Genomic DNA, 18,072 nt, shown 5'->3' on the forward strand with positions numbered 1-18,072 from the left:
TGGGCACATCTGAACTTAATGCCTTGGATGATGCCTCTTTGGACATATCTGTCGTAGACAGAAGGTCATCAATGACATCGCTAGTTGCTGTTATTCCTTCAGTGGATTCATCTATACCTGTAGATAGATCTGTAGTAAGGCTATCTGTTGCTAATTTCATTGTAGACATATCTGTAGATAAATTTGTTACAGACTCTTGCATTTGTGAACTAACATCCTTAGCAGTAGTTCCAATAATTGCTCTGTCCGTAGACATATTTGTGGTAAGATCAGTAGTAGTAAACTCTGTAGATCGACTTTCAGTGGGCACATCTGTACTTAATGCCTTGGATGATGCCTCTTTGGACATATCTGTCGTAGACAGAAGGTCACCAATGGCATCGCTAGTTTGCAAGGTAGTAAATTGATTAGTTGATACAGATGAACTGAATTCTGAGGTAGATATATCTGAGGAGAGCTCTTCAGTTGGAAAGTCTGTACTAATTCCTTTTGAAAACATTTCAGTTGTCAACCCTGCTGTAGATTTTAAACTACTAGTTCTACTGTCTGTAGCCACTTCCTCTGTGGATTCATCTGGTACAACAGTTGTTTTTACATCTGTAGTGATTTCATCTGTAATCTGTTCTTGAGCTATAGTCATTATGAGTGTACCAAAATCTACCTTCAACATTGATGTTGTTAATCCTTCAGTAGATTCATCCAAAACTGTAGACAGATCTGTAGTAAAGCTATCTGTTGCCAATTTCACAGTGGACATACCTGTATCTAAATTTGTTGCAGACTCTTGCGTTTGTGAACTAACATCCTCTACAGCAGTTTCGGTAATTGCTCTGTCAGTAGACATACCTGTGGCAATATTAGTAGTAGTCAACTCAATAGATCGACTTTCAGTAAGCACATTTGTACTTAATGCCATGGAAGATACCTCTTTGGCCATGGCTGTTGTAGACATAGGGTCAGTAATGCCACTGGTCGACATTTCGGTACTAACATCTTCAGTAAACATATCTGAAGTACGTCCCTCGCTAACTATTCCTGTGGAAAGTATGTTTGTGGATATGCCTAGGGTTTGAGCTACTGAAAAAGTAGGATACGTTACATCATAAGTCAACATTTCTGTGGTAGACTGTTTCAAGGACGTATCAAATATATCTGTTGTCAGAACCTCAGTTGTGAATCTCCTTGTGGACAAATCCATGTCTAAAGACATGGTAGAACTATCTGTGATATCTTTGGCTGTTTGCATTTCTGTTGTCTGAACTTCTAAGGGTTCATCGGAGGTAAGCTCTGCACTCGGCATGCCTGTACTGATGTCTATTGTAGTCCTAAGTGTACTAAATTCACTGGCAGAAAATTCTGTACTTGATCCTTGCGGCAAGTCTGTCATAGATATGTCTGTGACTTGACTCACTGTGGTCAAATCTGAAGTGACTCCTTCAGTTGTCATATCTGTCATTGAGTCAATTACACGGGTACGCACGTCAGTAACTACTCCTAAAGTTATTCTGTCAGTATATTCATCTGTGGATACTTCTGATGGAAGATCTGTTTTGATATCTGTAGAAAACACATCAGTAGACAAATCAGTTACAGACATCAGTGTGGTATCAGTCGACTTATCACGCATGATATCAGTAGGCATAACTGTCGTTTCCCCATCAGTGCTCATACCTGATGAAAAGCTCTTCATGGTAAAATCCGTGCTGGTGTCCAGAGTGGATAATACACTGGTTGCCTCTGCACCAGTCCTATCTGTAGAAATGTCCGACGTAAATTCCAAAGTAGACAGAGGCAACTGGGTTTTCAGCGTAGTTAAATAATTTGTGGTTAAATCTAGAGTCAGATCAGTAATTGATGGGGAAGAGACTATGTAAGTGCTTCTTCTTGGGGTAACATCAGGACTTGAGTCAGTTACAGAGGATGTCATTTGGCCGGGAAACGATTCTGTAGAAAACTCTGTGCTTTGGTATGGTATATATTCTGTGGTAGAATCAGTGGTAAGGTCAGACGCTGCCTCTGTAGTAATGTCAGTGGCTGCATCGGTGGTAAGTTTCTCGATAAAGTTAGTTGTACCATCTCCAAGTTCTGCTGTAGTAAGCTCAGCAGTTTGAACAGTTTGTAAACCTGTGGTGAAGTCTGTTGTTACTTTTCCATCAGTAGTTAATTCAGAAGTGACATATGTAGTAGAAAAGTTAGAAGGAACATCAGACAAGACATCAACAGTGGTAAACTCAGATGTAGCAATAGCTGTAGAAATATAATGAGTTACATCGGCAGTGGTGAAATCAGTGTTGATACCTTCAGTAATAAAATCAGTAGTGATGCCAGCAGTGGTAAGATCAGTGGTCACATCAGCAGTAGTGAAATCAGTAGTTATACCAGCAGTGGCAGAATCAGTAGTGATCTCAGCAGTAGTAGAATTACTAGTAATGTCAGAGGTGGTAAAATCAGGAGTGACGTTAGCAGTGGTAGAGTCAGTAGTAAGGTTGGCAGTACGAGAATCAGTGGTGACACCAGCAGAAGTAATATCAGCAGTTACATCTGCAGTGGTGAACTCTGTAGTTATACCAACAGTGGTAGAATCGGTAGTTACATCACCAGTAGTGGTGAAATCAGAAGAGATTTTCAAAGTTGAGTCAGAAGTGATGTCGACAGTGGTTGAATCAATTTTGACACCAGTAGTGGTAAAGTCAGTAGTGATATCAGCAGTGGTAATATCTGTGGTGACATCAGCTGTAGTAAAATCAGTAGTAATGCTGGCAGTAGTAAAATCAGTGGAGAGACCTTCAGTGATTAAATCAGTAGTTACATCTACTGTGGTAAAATCAGTTGTAACGTCAGCAGTAGTAAAAGCTATGGTGACATCAGCAGTGGTGAAACTAGTAGTTCTATCAGCTGTGGTAAAATCAGTACTGATACCAGAAGTGGTAAAGTCAGAAATTATGTCAGCAGTAGTAAAATCTGTGGTGATTTCAGACGTAGTGGAGTCTGTGGAGATGTCAGCTGTGGTAAACTTAGTTGTGATGTCAGCAGTGGTGAAGTCAGTTCTTGTATCAGGTGTGGTAAATTCAGTGGTAATGTCAGGAGTAGTAAAATCAGTTGTCAAACCAGCAGTGGTGAAATCAGTAGTGATTTCAGCAGTGGTAAATTCAGTGGTAATGTCAGGAGTGTTAAAATCAGTTGTCAAACTAGCAGTGGTAAAATCAGTGGTGATTTCAGCAGTGGTAAAATCTGTGGTGATTTCAGATGTGGTGGAGATGTCAGCTGTGGTAAATTTTGTAGTACTGTCAGAAGTGGTGAAGTCAGTAGTTACATCATATGTGGTAAATTCAGTGGTAATGTCAGGAGTAGTAAAATCAGTCGTCAAACTAGAAGTGGTAAAATCAGTAGTGATTTCAGCAGTGGTAAAATCTGTGGTGATTTCAGATGTGGTGGAGTCTGTGGAGATGTCAACTGTGGTAAATTTTGTCGTGATGTCAGCAGTGGTGAAGTCAGAAGTGATTTCAGCAGTGGTAAATTCAGTTGTAATGTCAGGAGTAGTAAAATCAGTCGTCAAACCAGCAGTGGTAAAATCTGTAGTGATTTCAGCGGTGGTATATTCAGTTGTAATGTCAGGAGTAGTAAAATCAGTCGTCAAACCAGCAGTAGTAAAATCAGTAGTGATTTCAGCAGTGGTAAATTCAGTGGTAATGTCAGGAGTAGTAAAATCAGTCGTCAAACCAGCAGTGGTAAAATCAGTAGTGATTTCAGCAGTGGTAAATTCAGTGGTAATGTCAGGAGTAGTAAAATCAGTCGTCAAACCAGCAGTGGTAAATTCAGTAGTGATTTCAGCAGTGGTAAATTCAGTGGTAATGTCAGGAGTAGTAAAATCAGTCGTCAAACCAGCAGTGGTAAAATCAGTAGTGATTTCAGCAGTGGTAAATTCAGTTGTAATGTCAGGAGTAGCAAAATCAGTCGTCAAACCAGCAGTGGTAAATTCAGGAGTGATTTCAGCAGTGGTAAATTCAGTGGTAATGTCAGGGGTAGCAAAATCAGTCGTCAAACCAGCAGTGGTAAATTCAGTAGTGATTTCAGCAGTGGTATATTCAGTGGTAATGTCAGGAGTAGTAAAATCAGTCGTCAAACCAGCAGTGGTAAAATCAGTAGTGATTTCAGTGGTGGTAAATTCAGTGGTAATGTCAGGAGTAGTAAAATCAGTCGTCAAACCAGCAGTGGTAAAATCAGTAGTGATTTCAGCAGTGGTAAATTCAGTGGTAATGTCAGGAGTAGTAAAATCAGTCGTCAAACCAGCAGTGGTAAAATCAGTAGTGATTACAGCAGTGGTAAAGTCAGGAGTAGTAAAATCAGTCGTCAAACCAGCAGTGGTAAAATCAGGAGTGATTTCAGCAGTGGTAAATTCAGTGGTAATGTCAGGAGTAGTAAAATCAGTCGTCAAACCAGCAGTGGTAAATTCAGTAGTGATTTCAGCAGTGGTAAATTCAGTGGTAATGTCAGGAGTAGTAAAATCAGTCGTCAAACCAGAAGTGGTAAAATCAGTAGTGATTTCAGCGGCGGTAAATTCAGTGGTAATGTCAGGAGTAGTAAAATCAGTCGTCAAACCAGCAGTGGTAAAATCAGTAGTGATTTCAGCAGTGGTAAAGTCAGGAGTAGTAAAATCAGTCGTCAAACCAGCAGTAGTAAAATCAGTAGTGATTTCAGCAGTGGTAAATTCAGTGGTAACGTCAGGAGTAGTAAAATCAGTCGTCAAACCAGCAGTGGTAAAATCAGTAGTGATTTCAGCAGTGGTAAATTCAGTGGTAATGTCAGGAGTAGTAAAACCAGTCGTTAAACCAGCAGTGGTAAAATCAGTAGTGATTTCAGCAGTGGTAAAATCAGTAGTGATTTGAGCAGTGGTAAATTCAGTGGTAATGTCAGGAGTAGTAAAATCAGTCGTCAAACCAGCAGTGGTAAAATCAGTAGTGATTTCAGCAGTGGTAAATTTAGTGGTAATGTCAGGAGTAGTAAAATCAGTAGTCAAACCAGCAGTGGTAAAATCAGTAGTGATTTCAGCAGTGGTAAATTCAGTGGTAATGTCAGGAGTAGTAAAATCAGTAGTCAAACCAGCAGTGGTAAAATCAGTAGTGATTTCAGCAGTGGTAAATTCAGTGGTAATGTCAGGAGTAGTAAAATCAGTCGTCAAACCAGCAGTGGTAAAATCAGTAGTGATTTCAGCAGTGGTAAACTCAGTGGTAATGTCAGGAGTAGTAAAATCAGTCGTCAAACCAGCAGTGGTTAAATCAGTAGTGATTTCAGCAGTGGTAAATTCAGTGGTAATGTCAGGAGTAGTAAAATCAGTCGTCAAACCAGCAGTGGTAAATTCAGCAGTGGTAAATTCAGTGGTAATGTCAGGAGTAGTAAAATCAGTCGTCAATCCAGCAGTGGTAAAATCAGTAGTGATTTCAGCAGTGGTAAATTCAGTGGTAATGTCAGGAGTAGTAAAATCAGTCGTCAATCCAGCAGTGGTAAAATCAGTAGTGATTTCAGCAGCGGTAAATTCAGTGGTAATGTCAGGAGTAGTAAAATCAGTCGTCAAACCAGCAGTGGTAGAATCAGTAGTGATTTCAGCAGTGGTATATTCAGTGGTAATGTCAGGAGTAGTAAAATCAGTCGTCAAACCAGCAGTGGTAAAATCAGTCGTGATTTCAACTGTGGTGAAATTAGTAGTAAAATCAGTCGTCAAACCAGCAGTGGTAAAATCAGTAGTTATATCTGCAGTGGTTACATCGGTAGGAATGTCAGGAGTAGTGAGATCAGTAGTAACTTCAGCTGTGGTAATCTCAGTAGTGATACCGGAAGTTGTAAAGTCAGAAGTTATGTCTGCAGTAGTAAAATCTGTGGTGACATCAGAAGTGGTAAAATCTGTGGTGATTTCAGCTGTGGTAAAGTCTGTGGTGATTTCAGCTGTGGTAAATTCAGTCGTAATGTCAGTATTGGTAAAATCAGCAGTTATATCATCTGTGGTAAAATCAGTACTAATACCAGCAGTAGTAAAACCAGTGGTGAAACCTACAGTGGTTAAATCAGTAGTTACATCAGCTGTGGTTAAATCTGTAATTAAATCAACAGTGGTAAATTTAGTGGTAATGTCAAGAGTAGTAAAATCAGTCGTCAAACCAGCAGTGGTAATATCTGTAGTTATATCAGCGGTTGGATCAGTAGTAATGTCAGGAGTTGTGAAATCAGTAGTTACATCAGCTGTGGTAAAATCAGTGGTTATATCAGCTGTGGTAAAATCAGTAATTATATCAGATGTGGTAAAATCAGTAGTTATGTCGGTGGTGAAATCAGTTGTAAAGTCTGTGGTAAGATCTGTCGTGAAGTCAGTGGAAAATATTGTGGTCAGGTCAGTGGTAAAGACTGTTGTTTTAAAATCTGTTGTAAAACCAGGGGCTGTTGAGGAAAATGGATATGAAAAATTGATTCTTTGGTTTATGGCTATGAATCAATGACAACATGAACATCAATTTCCAACTTCAAATTTATAGAGAATGCTGAAAATGTAATGAATGCTGGATACTTTCAGTAAAAACAGCAAAGCAGCTTGATGTTTGCAGAAACCATGTCTAATCTAAACTGTCCAAGCATATTAACAGCTATACAGAACTTTTAGCATATAAATGGGCAAGTACATATACTTACAAGCAGGTAACCATACTGCTTCCCCTTCACAAATTTGCAACCTTAATTCACCGCACCAGCAACAAGTATTCCATGACAAGGCATACATCTTACATTTAAAAGGAAACTACCACAAAAAGCACAGTCTAAGCAGGCACTCACCATTTACTATAACTTTCTATTTTCTTCTAATTCAACACTGAGCAGCGATCATTTTATTGTTTGTGAAATATAGATTGCACTTTGTGCATATAAATTCTCCATTAATAACAAAAATCTGCCTACCATGGCACTGTTTAGTGTTAATACAGTGATATATGTTTGCCCTGGAAGAAAGTGTGTTTCACTGATTACATTCAACATGAACTTTTGACATTCAGAGTTTTAAAATACATCACTGTAAAATGCACAATCTGTTGTGATGCATGGCTACCAGGGACAGTTTGGAATTTTGAATATCAATATTTGCTTTTGGTTGCCAAGGAAAACATATTGCATGATGCACAAATCAATGGTGATGCTTTTGTTGCAGTTTTTTTGGTGTGTTTTTGTTCTTTTTTGTTTGTTTTTTCTTTTTGGTGACAAAGTGGGTGATAATGATTAAAAAAAAGACTGTGTGTGGAAGGTAAAATATGCACACAAAAAAAGAAGAAAAATTCACACACACACAAGATTCCTCAAAACACTGGCTAAAAGAAAGTGATTTAGAACAAAAAATATTTTGGTGACTCATACAGCAATTTAATATGATATGAACAGATGAGCATTCTCCTTTTTCATTATGACACAATGACATTCAGCCAGATCGTCATCATGAAGAATGATACCAAAAGTAAAACTGAGGTAAATGAAACATACATGAAATCCTTGTTATTGTTGCTTTGTAACTGTGCATAATAGGCAATTTATGCTGTAGCAAAGATGTCAAAAATAATTCCTTAATATAAAAAAAACCCCTAAAAAACCCTGAAACATTTGCATAAAATACAGCTGCTCATAGGCAAGGCATTTCTGGTTGAGAGAAGCACAGCACGCTAAGCTTTTGTAAAAGGCCCATTCACCCAAAGCAAACTATGAAAATGAATGAGTTCTCATAAAAGAACTCTTTTTTTTTTTGTCTACAAGAAGAAACCACTTCATCTAGGGAACTGATTCTAGCTAGAAAAATAACCACAGCACCAATGCAGTCGATGACAACCAATATGATAACCATGCTTGCAACTATTGCTACCTTGGGCGATTTGCGGCAAGTGTGACCGACTTACCTGTTGTGATCATCGGTGTGGTGGGAATCTCAGTGACTGGAAAATTTGATGAAGACAAAAGAATGAGGTCATTACAATTTAGATTTCTTTTGGTCAAACACAGTTTTTAGGATCCCCTGTATTGTAATGAATGGGAACAGCCATGATCTGTTTCTTCATCTTGACTCACAACATTATACACTCTTATGAGTTTCAGCAATGGTTAAAAACTGAAAAGCAACAACAAATTACAAAGTTTAAACATGATGAATGATTAACTCAGAGAGTGTCTTTCTAAGTATGTAAAGAAATGAGTAAATTAGCTGAATTTTTGCCTTCAATCACAATATTCCTACTTGGTATCATAAATGGGGGGGGGGGTGTAGGGGTCAAACAGTATACATAAACAAGTGTATCAAACTGATATAATGCTTTTCCTTTTTCTGAAATGTAGTTTGTTCCTTGGGGGAAGTGAATGACATTGCAGTATATCTTCCAAGAGCAAGGAGCCAGAAGCCACCTTGCTACATCAGGCTAGTCACCTCCCATAACCCAGGCTGATCTTTTACTGACCTTCAATGCAGTCCAGTCCGGTTCCGATGAAGCCTTCCTCACAGATGCACTGGCGCTGTCCCCCTTCCACTCCACAGTAGGCGTTGGCATCACAGGTCATGTTCTCACACAGTGCTTGGCCACCAAGGGCACAAAGACAGATACGACTGCAATCTTCTGAGACATAGCCCTGCCCAACCTGTTGTTTGGAGAATAAGCTTTATTCTTTATTTCATCCTTATGAATACAGTTTGATGGACCTTAGTTTTTTAAATCCTAAACTGCATGTATCTTGAAGATTCACAATTAAGAGTATCAATAGGAGTCTATAGAGTAGTAGATAAAGAAGTAAAAGTTCATTTTCTACCTTCATTGTGTTTTGTTGCTTTTTATTTTACATTATTACCTTCTCCTGAACTCAATAAAGACTGAAAGTTTCATGCACATGATACTTGCGCAAATTTCACGAGTAGCCAAGATTCAAACGAGTCAAACGAATGTGAAAGTGTTTGTCTACACACAATACCTTGCGTGCCTTGGCTATAGTAATGCAGTAAAAAGGCTGTTGGCTCTAATTTGCAAAATTTTCATGTCGCGAATGTTTCTGGTTTAACAGTGATGAACCATGGTGTTCTCGCCTCCCACACAATCAAACTTAGATATGAATGTATTGGTGATTTAGAAAGTGACTTGATTGTGAAGCAATAACTCACAGGTTGGTAGAACTCCACATCTCCATCAGTGAAGAGACAACCACACTGGTCCCTCTGCAGGCATTCACCGTCTGCCAGGACAGATCCCTCGGGGCACACGCACCCTTCACTGCACTCGCCATCACACAACTCTGTGATGGAGTCTTGGCATGTCTCTGGGCACACGGGAGCGCAGGGGGAGTACACAAAGCCTGTTGGGCACTCAAAAGCTATGGAAATTTAAAAAAAGCAACAAAACACCATAGATCAGGATGATGCACACAGGTGACACAGTGTGAGTGGGAGGAAGTTATATGATGATGCATACCTTTTGGCAAAACACAAACTGCACATACAGTGTATCTTTAGCATGAGGGTATGATTGAGATCTATGATGTAACATTTGTTTGAATGTTCTCCTCAAGCATGCAAGACATTAAGAATTGGACTGTCATTTTAACAACAAATATAATCATATATAGAATATAAGAGAATATAATCACCCCTGGAAAGAAAGAAAAAAGATATATATACCTATAGGTGTGTGTGTGTGTGTCTGTGCAAGATATCAAACACCGCATTCCTTCATTGTTACTACCAAGCCTTTACAGATTAATATGAACTACCGCAACACATAAAAACTGAGAGTACATTGTAGTTGGTGTCAAGAACTTACAACAGAAGTCTTCAGAGCGCCACTGGTCAGGTGGGTAGCCAAGGCTTGTGCATCGGTCAGCATAGAAACTAGCATCGTCGCACACCACAGTGTCGTTTGGCGATGTCGCACAGGCATCATATGAACAGTACTCGAAGAAAGGTGTGGGGTCAAGGTATGGATGGCATGATGCGAATGGACCTAAGAACATCGAGAGAAAGACAACGCAGAGATGTAATCACAATTAATGGAACACAAAGCACACGGCACAAAACTAACCTTGACCATTTTGGGCATATTTCGGGCAAAGGAGATGGAAGGCATAGGGCAAGGAGAAGCTTACCATCCGGATCAGATATAGTGAAACAGGCATCCTGGGCAAAGAGGTAATCCTCACTCTCCTGGCAGGGGTCGGGATCATCAGTAGATGTGCAGTCTGGCAGGAGTCCTGGGAGGAGCCAGCCGTTGCCAAAGTCCACTCCCCTGGTAACCTGGAGAAGGGTCAGGGCAACAGGAGCATTTGTTATAAACAATTGGACATTCCGAAGTAATGAGTCCACATGTTGATGAATGTAAAGGGACTATTGCACTGCACATTTCATGCTAGGAAATATAGTGTGCAGAATAAAGTCTCTCTCTTCTTTATTTTTTTGAAAGACTGTAAAGCCACGACACACCATCCAAATAAACAAAGGAATAGACATGTGTATATACATTGTATATAAATATATATGAAGGGATGGATGGGAGAGAAATTTGACATAAGGCCATATTCCATTACCAGCCTACTTCATCAATGCAAGTCATCTTATACTCACTTAAACACAAAACACAATATACACAATTCCTAAACTCAATTTCACACCAGCACACATTAATACACAAACATAAACTTAACACCAAAGTGTACAAAACCCTAGCCAGTTTCTAATCTATAAAGTAAAATAACATTGATACTAATATTTTAATAGTATCTTATTCAATCTCTTTCAACTGCTATAGTGTACTCACCTCTTCATTGTTGGGTAGTCTGAAGTCATTGCTTGGATCAGCATCATAATTACCACAGAGACCACAGAGGGAGCCATGGTAATCAGAAGGCACGATGACTGTCGCCCTGTTACGGTTGTTCCACTCTATCCGTATGCCAGCCTCTGTCCGTAAAAGCTTAGATGAGAATGGAACACCAGATTAAATATTAACACCTGCTGTTTTGTACTATTACAGTGAAAAAAAAAACACACCACAAAAACAAAACTCAAAGCACATCTTGTCAAGGATACGCACACTTGATGGAAAATTATATTCTTGAGGGAAATTAATAAATCTATAATGAAAAATCAAATGCAATATTTTTTTTTTTTCAACATGAAACATTTTGCTGTGGGTGAATTTGAAGGTTTGGCCCCTTGAGTAAGGTGGGAAATTTGATTTATGGAAGCAAAGAGGCTTGAATATGCAATGCAGAGGAGGCTATAATGATTCAGGGTATTTTCATAAACTGTCCATTTTTTGTGATAAGCATCTAAATGGTGGATTTAACAGAGGCAAATTACATCCTGTAAAATGATCCATGAAGGAAAAAATCCATATACAGTTGTATGTCATTCTGAATACTGACTAGCACCTCAGAATTCAAAATCTAATGCAGTCAATGATGAATAACACTAAAAAATATGCACATTCATATGAAGAACATTTTTGAGAGGAAAGCTTTTGACTTGGAGATTAAGATGGGATGTCTTTCAAAAGGTAAAATATGATGAATTTCTTTTCAAGGAATACAGAGTGTCTCAAAGTCTTCTCTAGCCTTTACTGTCAAGTTTTCAATATCCCATATTCAAATTTGTAGCCAAAACGACAAAATTGTTATTGTTCTCTAGGGGTATGTGTCTGCCTTGAGCAGTAATTCATATGCTTTTTTTTTTCAGACATGCAAATATCACAAATCCACTGAAATGAGGCAGAGCACATAACCAAAATTTTCAATATCCCTACAAACAAATAATATGTACATGCAACTCTGTCAAATCCATGCATTCATTGTGTTAAAGCAAACAAACAAACAAATACAATCCCAACAAACCAGATAACTCAAAATGAGAAGAGTGGCTATATCACCAACAACAGACTTACTGTATCTCTCCCAGAGGACCACACATAAATCTGCCCTGAGTTGACGCGGACTGGTGTGCTCACTGCAACTTCATCCAGGAACACTCCTCCGTCCAGAGCCAATTGAATTTCCTGTGAGGAATGGACAGACAGGAAAAGTAAAAGGTGTCTCACAACTCCTGCAAACTGGAATTTAAAGCAGCAGCAACAGTGACAACAACAAAAACAACAACAAAATGACGCTGTAGGTACCCAAGCTACAGCTGTATCCTGATCACAATGTCTTGTGATGTGTCTGTATTCGATTTTTTACTTATTTCTTTTAAAGTTATTTATTCATTTATTTTTTGGTTTATGGATGGCTTAGTATATTCAAACCTGGTGGTTGAAAGGACCATTCTTAATAAATCAAGCATTAAATAAATGATGAACCATAAGATCTGCATGCATCGCAACACATCAGCTGGAGGTTAACATGTATTATCACTCCTTTCTAAACATCATTGAATTACAAAGCCAGCAGAGAAAGGATAATTGTTTCTGTCCTTTTTCCTCACCCTGTCATAGATCTGAATCGTGATGTCCTTGATGAAGGCCACCCTGTCTCCTGGATTTCTCTTGATGTTGCTTGAGCTGATGTGGATGGATGGGAGGCCAGTCACGTTGGAGCAGTCCTGGACTAGCGTGTATTCGCACTCACCGTGGAAGTGGAATTTGCGACCGTCGAAAGTCTCGTAGTGAGGGTCGCCCCACACTGTACACACACCAGGATCTGTAAAGAGACGCCATCAAACATCATGCATCACAAAAGCGAGAGTGCTCTCACCATGAGAGTCAGTTGTACTTGCATGGCAACATACCATGGCTGTATTCAGATATGAGCTAAGAACTCATCTTCACCTAGACTTCTCAACTGCCTTATGCTGAGAACATGAACAAGCCGAAATAACAATTGCCTTTTTGATATTCTCATATTGTGATACTTGGAAAGCATTGTGTATCTTATTTTCAAGTGGAACAATTTTTCAAGTGGATCAATGAAACAAAATTTCAATATGGTATATACTTCTTTGTAAAGGCTTTGCAAAGGCTTTGCAAATAGTAATAGTAAATACTACTAAATAAGGGGAGTACATACAGTGGTTGATATAGACTCAATGAGGGGAAAGTGATTTTTTTAAAAAAATGCAAGATTAGATTCTGCAAGTCATATGGGGGGAAAATGATTATCACTGATTTTATAATCTATGCAGTTTATGTTCTCCCATAAAGCAGAGTCTCTAAATTTTAAATTCTGCTGCTAGGTTGGCAGGAAAGTTTGTTTCAAAATGTCCTTTACAAACCCATTGAGGACGTACTGATTTTACTACAACACAAATTTCCCATAGACACCTGCCCGAGTATACTCAGGACTCGTTCTCAACGGGTTAAAATATGATATGCATGATATAAATGGTTCTGACCTCTCGTGCAGTTATAGCCATCACCACGGAAACCGTCAGCACAGTAGCACTTCTTGACGCCATCCTTGATGTCACAGGAGGCAAAGTTGCCGCACTCAGTCGACACGCAGGTCACCTGACCAGACTCACAGGTACATTCCTCGGAGCAGTCATCACTGGTCCATGTCTCTCCAGGCTTGTATAGCAAACAGAGTAACAAAGAAATAAAACATACAAACCAAATGAATAACATCACCTCTGCATTTTAACCCTTTCTGTCCTTTGAGTGCTGACTAGCACAGGAACCCCATAGTGTTGCACTAACTGTCCAAAGTCCCTGGCACAGAAAGCATTATCATACATGCTACATGACATGCTGTTCTTGTTGTTGCTTTGACCAGCAATACATTGTTCTGCTGTCACTTGAATTATTTCTTTGACCAGGATTTTGATTTTATGAACAGATGAGAAGCTCATTCTTTGCACTTGCCAGAAACAATGAGGACAATCTGCATTCTTCTCAAGCAACTGTATGTTCAACTGATAATTGCAAGTTTGGCATATTGATGAAACCCCTGCACGATTCTGCACCTCAAGAAAGACACCAACGGAAAACATCAGTGAACACTTCACTCACCGACAGGTAGATGTTATTGTCGAGGGTGCAGCCACATTCGGATGGGTCGACGCACTCTGTGTTGTCAAGAACCATGTTGTTAGGGCAACGGCAAGTCTCCACACAGGGCAGGGTGCAGTTGAAGACACCAGAGATGTCAGAGCAAGTCATTGGGCAAGCCGTTCCACAAGGGTCGTACACTGAACCACTTGGGCAATCATATCCTACAAAGTGAGGATGTGAAACATTGATATGTATTCACTTCTCACATCAATAGAATGGCTAGTTATGTCATCAACCAACAAGCAAGTTGCTACTACAACTCACAGTGAATGCACATTCATATGAACTGTATATTTGTCATACATAGATAAGAGTTGTAGGTCTTAATATGACTGCTGAAAGGAAACAGGTAAGATGATTATGTTTTTATTATTCTCTCTTTCTGTTTAGCAGCTTTCACCGGATGGGTTTGGAAAACATGGGACATAAACTAAACACATAAATCTTTAAGCATGTATGTAACCAACTATGCAAACAAAAATTCCACCAACTTGCAACACAGAACAGATAAGCAAATATTGTGCACACTTCCAAAACAACTACATGTACACGTAGTCTAAAGAAAACACCAACTATGACTATGAAGATAAACATCTGAATGGAACACACTGTCACAGACCCGATCATGACCTTAATCGTCCCAAGAAAGCTGGGTTATCAAAAGGTCAACTCACTGCACTGTGGGGTGACCGATCTCCAATCCCCAGGCACTCCTCCAGCTTGTCGGCAAGCTGATGCATAGCCATTCAAACTGTCACACAGGTACTCATCATCTGGCAGCCGGGCACACAGGTCGTACTTGCAGGCTGTATGGTACTCTGCAGGGTCAACAAAGTCATGGCAGGCTGCGAACGGACCTGCACAGGTAAAATTGGACAAAATGCAACATATGTGTCAAGAAAGAAGTGAAAGGCTGAATGACTTGAATGAAATTGCAGCACAAAGCATGGCAACTGCCAACCGGAATCTGAAAGAACAACAAACTTGCAGGATGACAGCTAAAAAAAAAACAACAAAAGTGATCTAAATGTTTGCTACCTATTTTTCAAGTGCATTACAGCATATTTATGAGCATACAGCACACAAAATACGAACAAACTTGTTTCACAAACAGTCATAAAAATTGGAATTATTATACATTTGAACTGCATGTGTAGGGCCTTCTACACACAGAGGCATAATTATCAAAGAATATCAAGTTTACATTAGACCCAGGCCCTGTCGATTATATACATCACACAGGTGGGGATGAACAAAGAGAGTGGTCCAACTATTAAAAAGGGTTTACATATGCTATTCAGGGAGTCTGTAAAACCATGGCAAATAGCATTTCAAAACCTAAGGTTTCAAAATCAAACGTCAATGTCGCTTGATATTGTTTGCCATGTTTTCACAAGAAATGGACAAACATCCTGCAATGTTATGCCCATTGGAGTATGCAACAAATGGTTTATTGATCATGTTTGCCAGAAAAGATATGACTGTATCAAACTCACCATCTGGTCGAAGGAGGACGTAGCAAAGGTCATCGGCTTGCTGTAGGGTGTCTGTACCCTCGTCACAAGGGTCAGTGGGGTCAGGGGTCACATCATCACACTCCTCCCTGTTCACCACCCAGCTGTTGGCAAAGTCAAGCTTCTGTGCTGTTGGCATCTAATCACCAACACAGACAACAACCCTCCACTGTCATCACAATCATGTCTTTTTATTCTACTGATTTTCATTACATTCACAACTGGGACACATTTATTTTCCTTCAATTTTCTACAGGCAAAGAATGAAAACTGATCACTGATAACACTAATAAGGCCCAGAGACATTTCTTGCAAGAAGCAGCTTAAAGCCGATATATTTGCTTCATGATTATAGGAAGGTTCATGTTTTAGTTCTCATCAAGCTTCATCTTATACATTTTAAATCAACAATGCATCACTATGAAACTAGAACTTCCCTGCAACAATCAAATTTTCTTTCAGAATACCACAGAAGTAAACATCACTCAATGTTCTCTACAACATTCTACAGCAGAGTGTGAAAGATCCTGAACAACACTGTTCTTAACATTCTCTCTTTCTCTCTTGAATAGAAAGCACTGATTTCTCACCACAACACCACTTGCGTCAGTCCAGTCATTGTCTGGATTGCCATCAAATGTTCCACACAGACCACACGTTCTGTTCCAATATGACCGCTGGATGTAGATATCTGCTGCCCGTCGTCCATTGTGCTTGATCATCAAACCAAAGTCTGTTTGTAAGATCTACACCGTACAAATAGGATTTGGGCATCACCATGAGTAAAAAGAAAAAGAGAATCGTTCCTGTGACACAAATTCTCAGCAATGATTTGAGAATCAACTTCAGGACCTACAATACAATACATAAGAAACAAAAAAAAAGTTCCCATGTTGGAAACCATATGTCATTCTCTTATATTATCTTATTATTGTCATCAAATATTGGGAACTTTCAAATTGGAAGCCTTATTACATATCTGTTTCAATTAACCAATGCAATGTCATGGACAGACCCCATTAAAGAACATGATCAATACAACGCACACAAATTATTGGACTTTCAGGAAAACTGTAATGCTGGGAGCGAGATTTTTCTTTGCAGAGTCTTAGCTCTTTAAAATATGTTGTCCCCACTTGTGTAATTGACGTACATGTACACTGATGTGATCTTTAAAGAGGAAATGCAACAACATTTTTTTTTTTCTAAATTTGAACTTCTATCTTTTTATAGATTCAAAAGGATGTAAGAAGTCACTCCTACCACATATCCAGGCTGGCCTGTGGACCAGATCTCCACACTCCTACTGGGGGACACGAATGGTAGACTGACGCGCACGCCATTGACGGACACTCGCTGCCGCCGGGCAAGCTCATAGCGCTGGCCCTCGTAGTCCAGGATCAGCCGAGAGAGGTAGGATACCCTCGAGGAAGGCCGGTTGCGCAGGTTGTCGGCCCAGAGCTCAAAGGAGCTGCGGTTTGCACAGTCCGTCACCATGGTGTAGTCGCAGTCGCCCTGGAAGAAATACTTGCGGCCATCAAAGGTCAGGTAGTGGGGGTCACCCCAGATCTGACAGAGTCCAGGAGCTGACAGAAGAAGGAAAATAAATACAAAACTCTGGTAAATCCACAAATTGGAATTGTTGCACTTTTGTTCTGTCCTGAGCTGCATCCAGTAATTTTGATTTTAGTAATTAGAAATGTATCGTCAAATGATATTTATCTATGAGCTTATACAGTATTTCATACATTGAAAACTTTACACATTAGAGAGCAGAAAAAAAAAATATACACAGTGCTTGGCTTCACATGTAGATATCCTAACATGAAGCCTGCAGCTGAATAACATTTCTTCACTAATAAGTGTCAATATGAAAATTTCTTCAGATGACATGTATTCTGGTCATCTATTTCATATCAGTCTTACCACCTACACATGCATTAACATGTTGAGGACGAGTCTATGGGAAATACATGTTCCCATAGACAAAATCAAACCGTCCTCAACAGGTTAAGGATATACAAGTAGAATCTTTAGGTTTAATTTCCAGGGAATACATGTAGGGTGGTCTGCACTGAATGGCTAACACTTTATCGATTACACGGTGGTGTCCAAAACCTCATATCCACTGCATTCTCTCACCTTCAACACAGTTGTCATTGTAGAGGTAAAACCCTTCCTGGCAGTAGCAGTCCGGGATGCCGTTCTTGACCTCGCACTCAGAATTCTGCCCGCAGGTGAAGGGCTGGCAACTGAGCTCCCCTGCACCTAAGCAGGAACACTGCTGGCTACAGTCCGGGCTAGTCCAGGTTTCTTCCACCTGAAGGAAGCAGTCAAACGAGCAATGAAATAAAACAACAGCAGCGATTGGTTTGAATACTGCTTTCAGTCAAATTATATTGCTTCGAGAAGCATGAAGTCACAGACATTACATATTGCATCATGAGATAAGGTCATACTGCTTGTGTTGTACAGATATCCTAGATGAGATTGATACATTAGCTACTAAATCATATAATCAT

At 39.6% G+C, this 18,072-nt stretch overlaps 1 protein-coding gene across 1 annotated transcript in view; it reads right to left on the reverse strand.

Moving 5' to 3' along the window:
• Window positions 1-18,072, reverse strand: part of LOC139735213 (uncharacterized) — a 222,108-nt gene that overhangs the window by 40,351 nt on the left and 163,685 nt on the right. Inside the window, 15 exon segments of the mRNA XM_071645971.1 lie at window positions 7,923-7,958; window positions 8,475-8,652; window positions 9,167-9,375; window positions 9,822-10,001; window positions 10,144-10,291; window positions 10,812-10,967; window positions 11,937-12,047; window positions 12,473-12,687; window positions 13,379-13,553; window positions 13,995-14,197; window positions 14,711-14,893; window positions 15,446-15,689; window positions 16,141-16,296; window positions 16,814-17,136; window positions 17,693-17,870. Of these exon segments, the coding sequence (XP_071502072.1) occupies window positions 7,923-7,958; window positions 8,475-8,652; window positions 9,167-9,375; window positions 9,822-10,001; window positions 10,144-10,291; window positions 10,812-10,967; window positions 11,937-12,047; window positions 12,473-12,687; window positions 13,379-13,553; window positions 13,995-14,197; window positions 14,711-14,893; window positions 15,446-15,689; window positions 16,141-16,296; window positions 16,814-17,136; window positions 17,693-17,870 (2,695 nt within the window).

This window comes from Diadema antillarum, unplaced genomic scaffold (assembly GCF_040938485.1).
Source record: "Diadema antillarum isolate AM-2024a unplaced genomic scaffold, OU_Dant_1.0 seq00000565_RagTag, whole genome shotgun sequence".
NCBI classification, from domain to species: Eukaryota; Metazoa; Echinodermata; class Echinoidea; order Diadematoida; family Diadematidae; genus Diadema; species Diadema antillarum.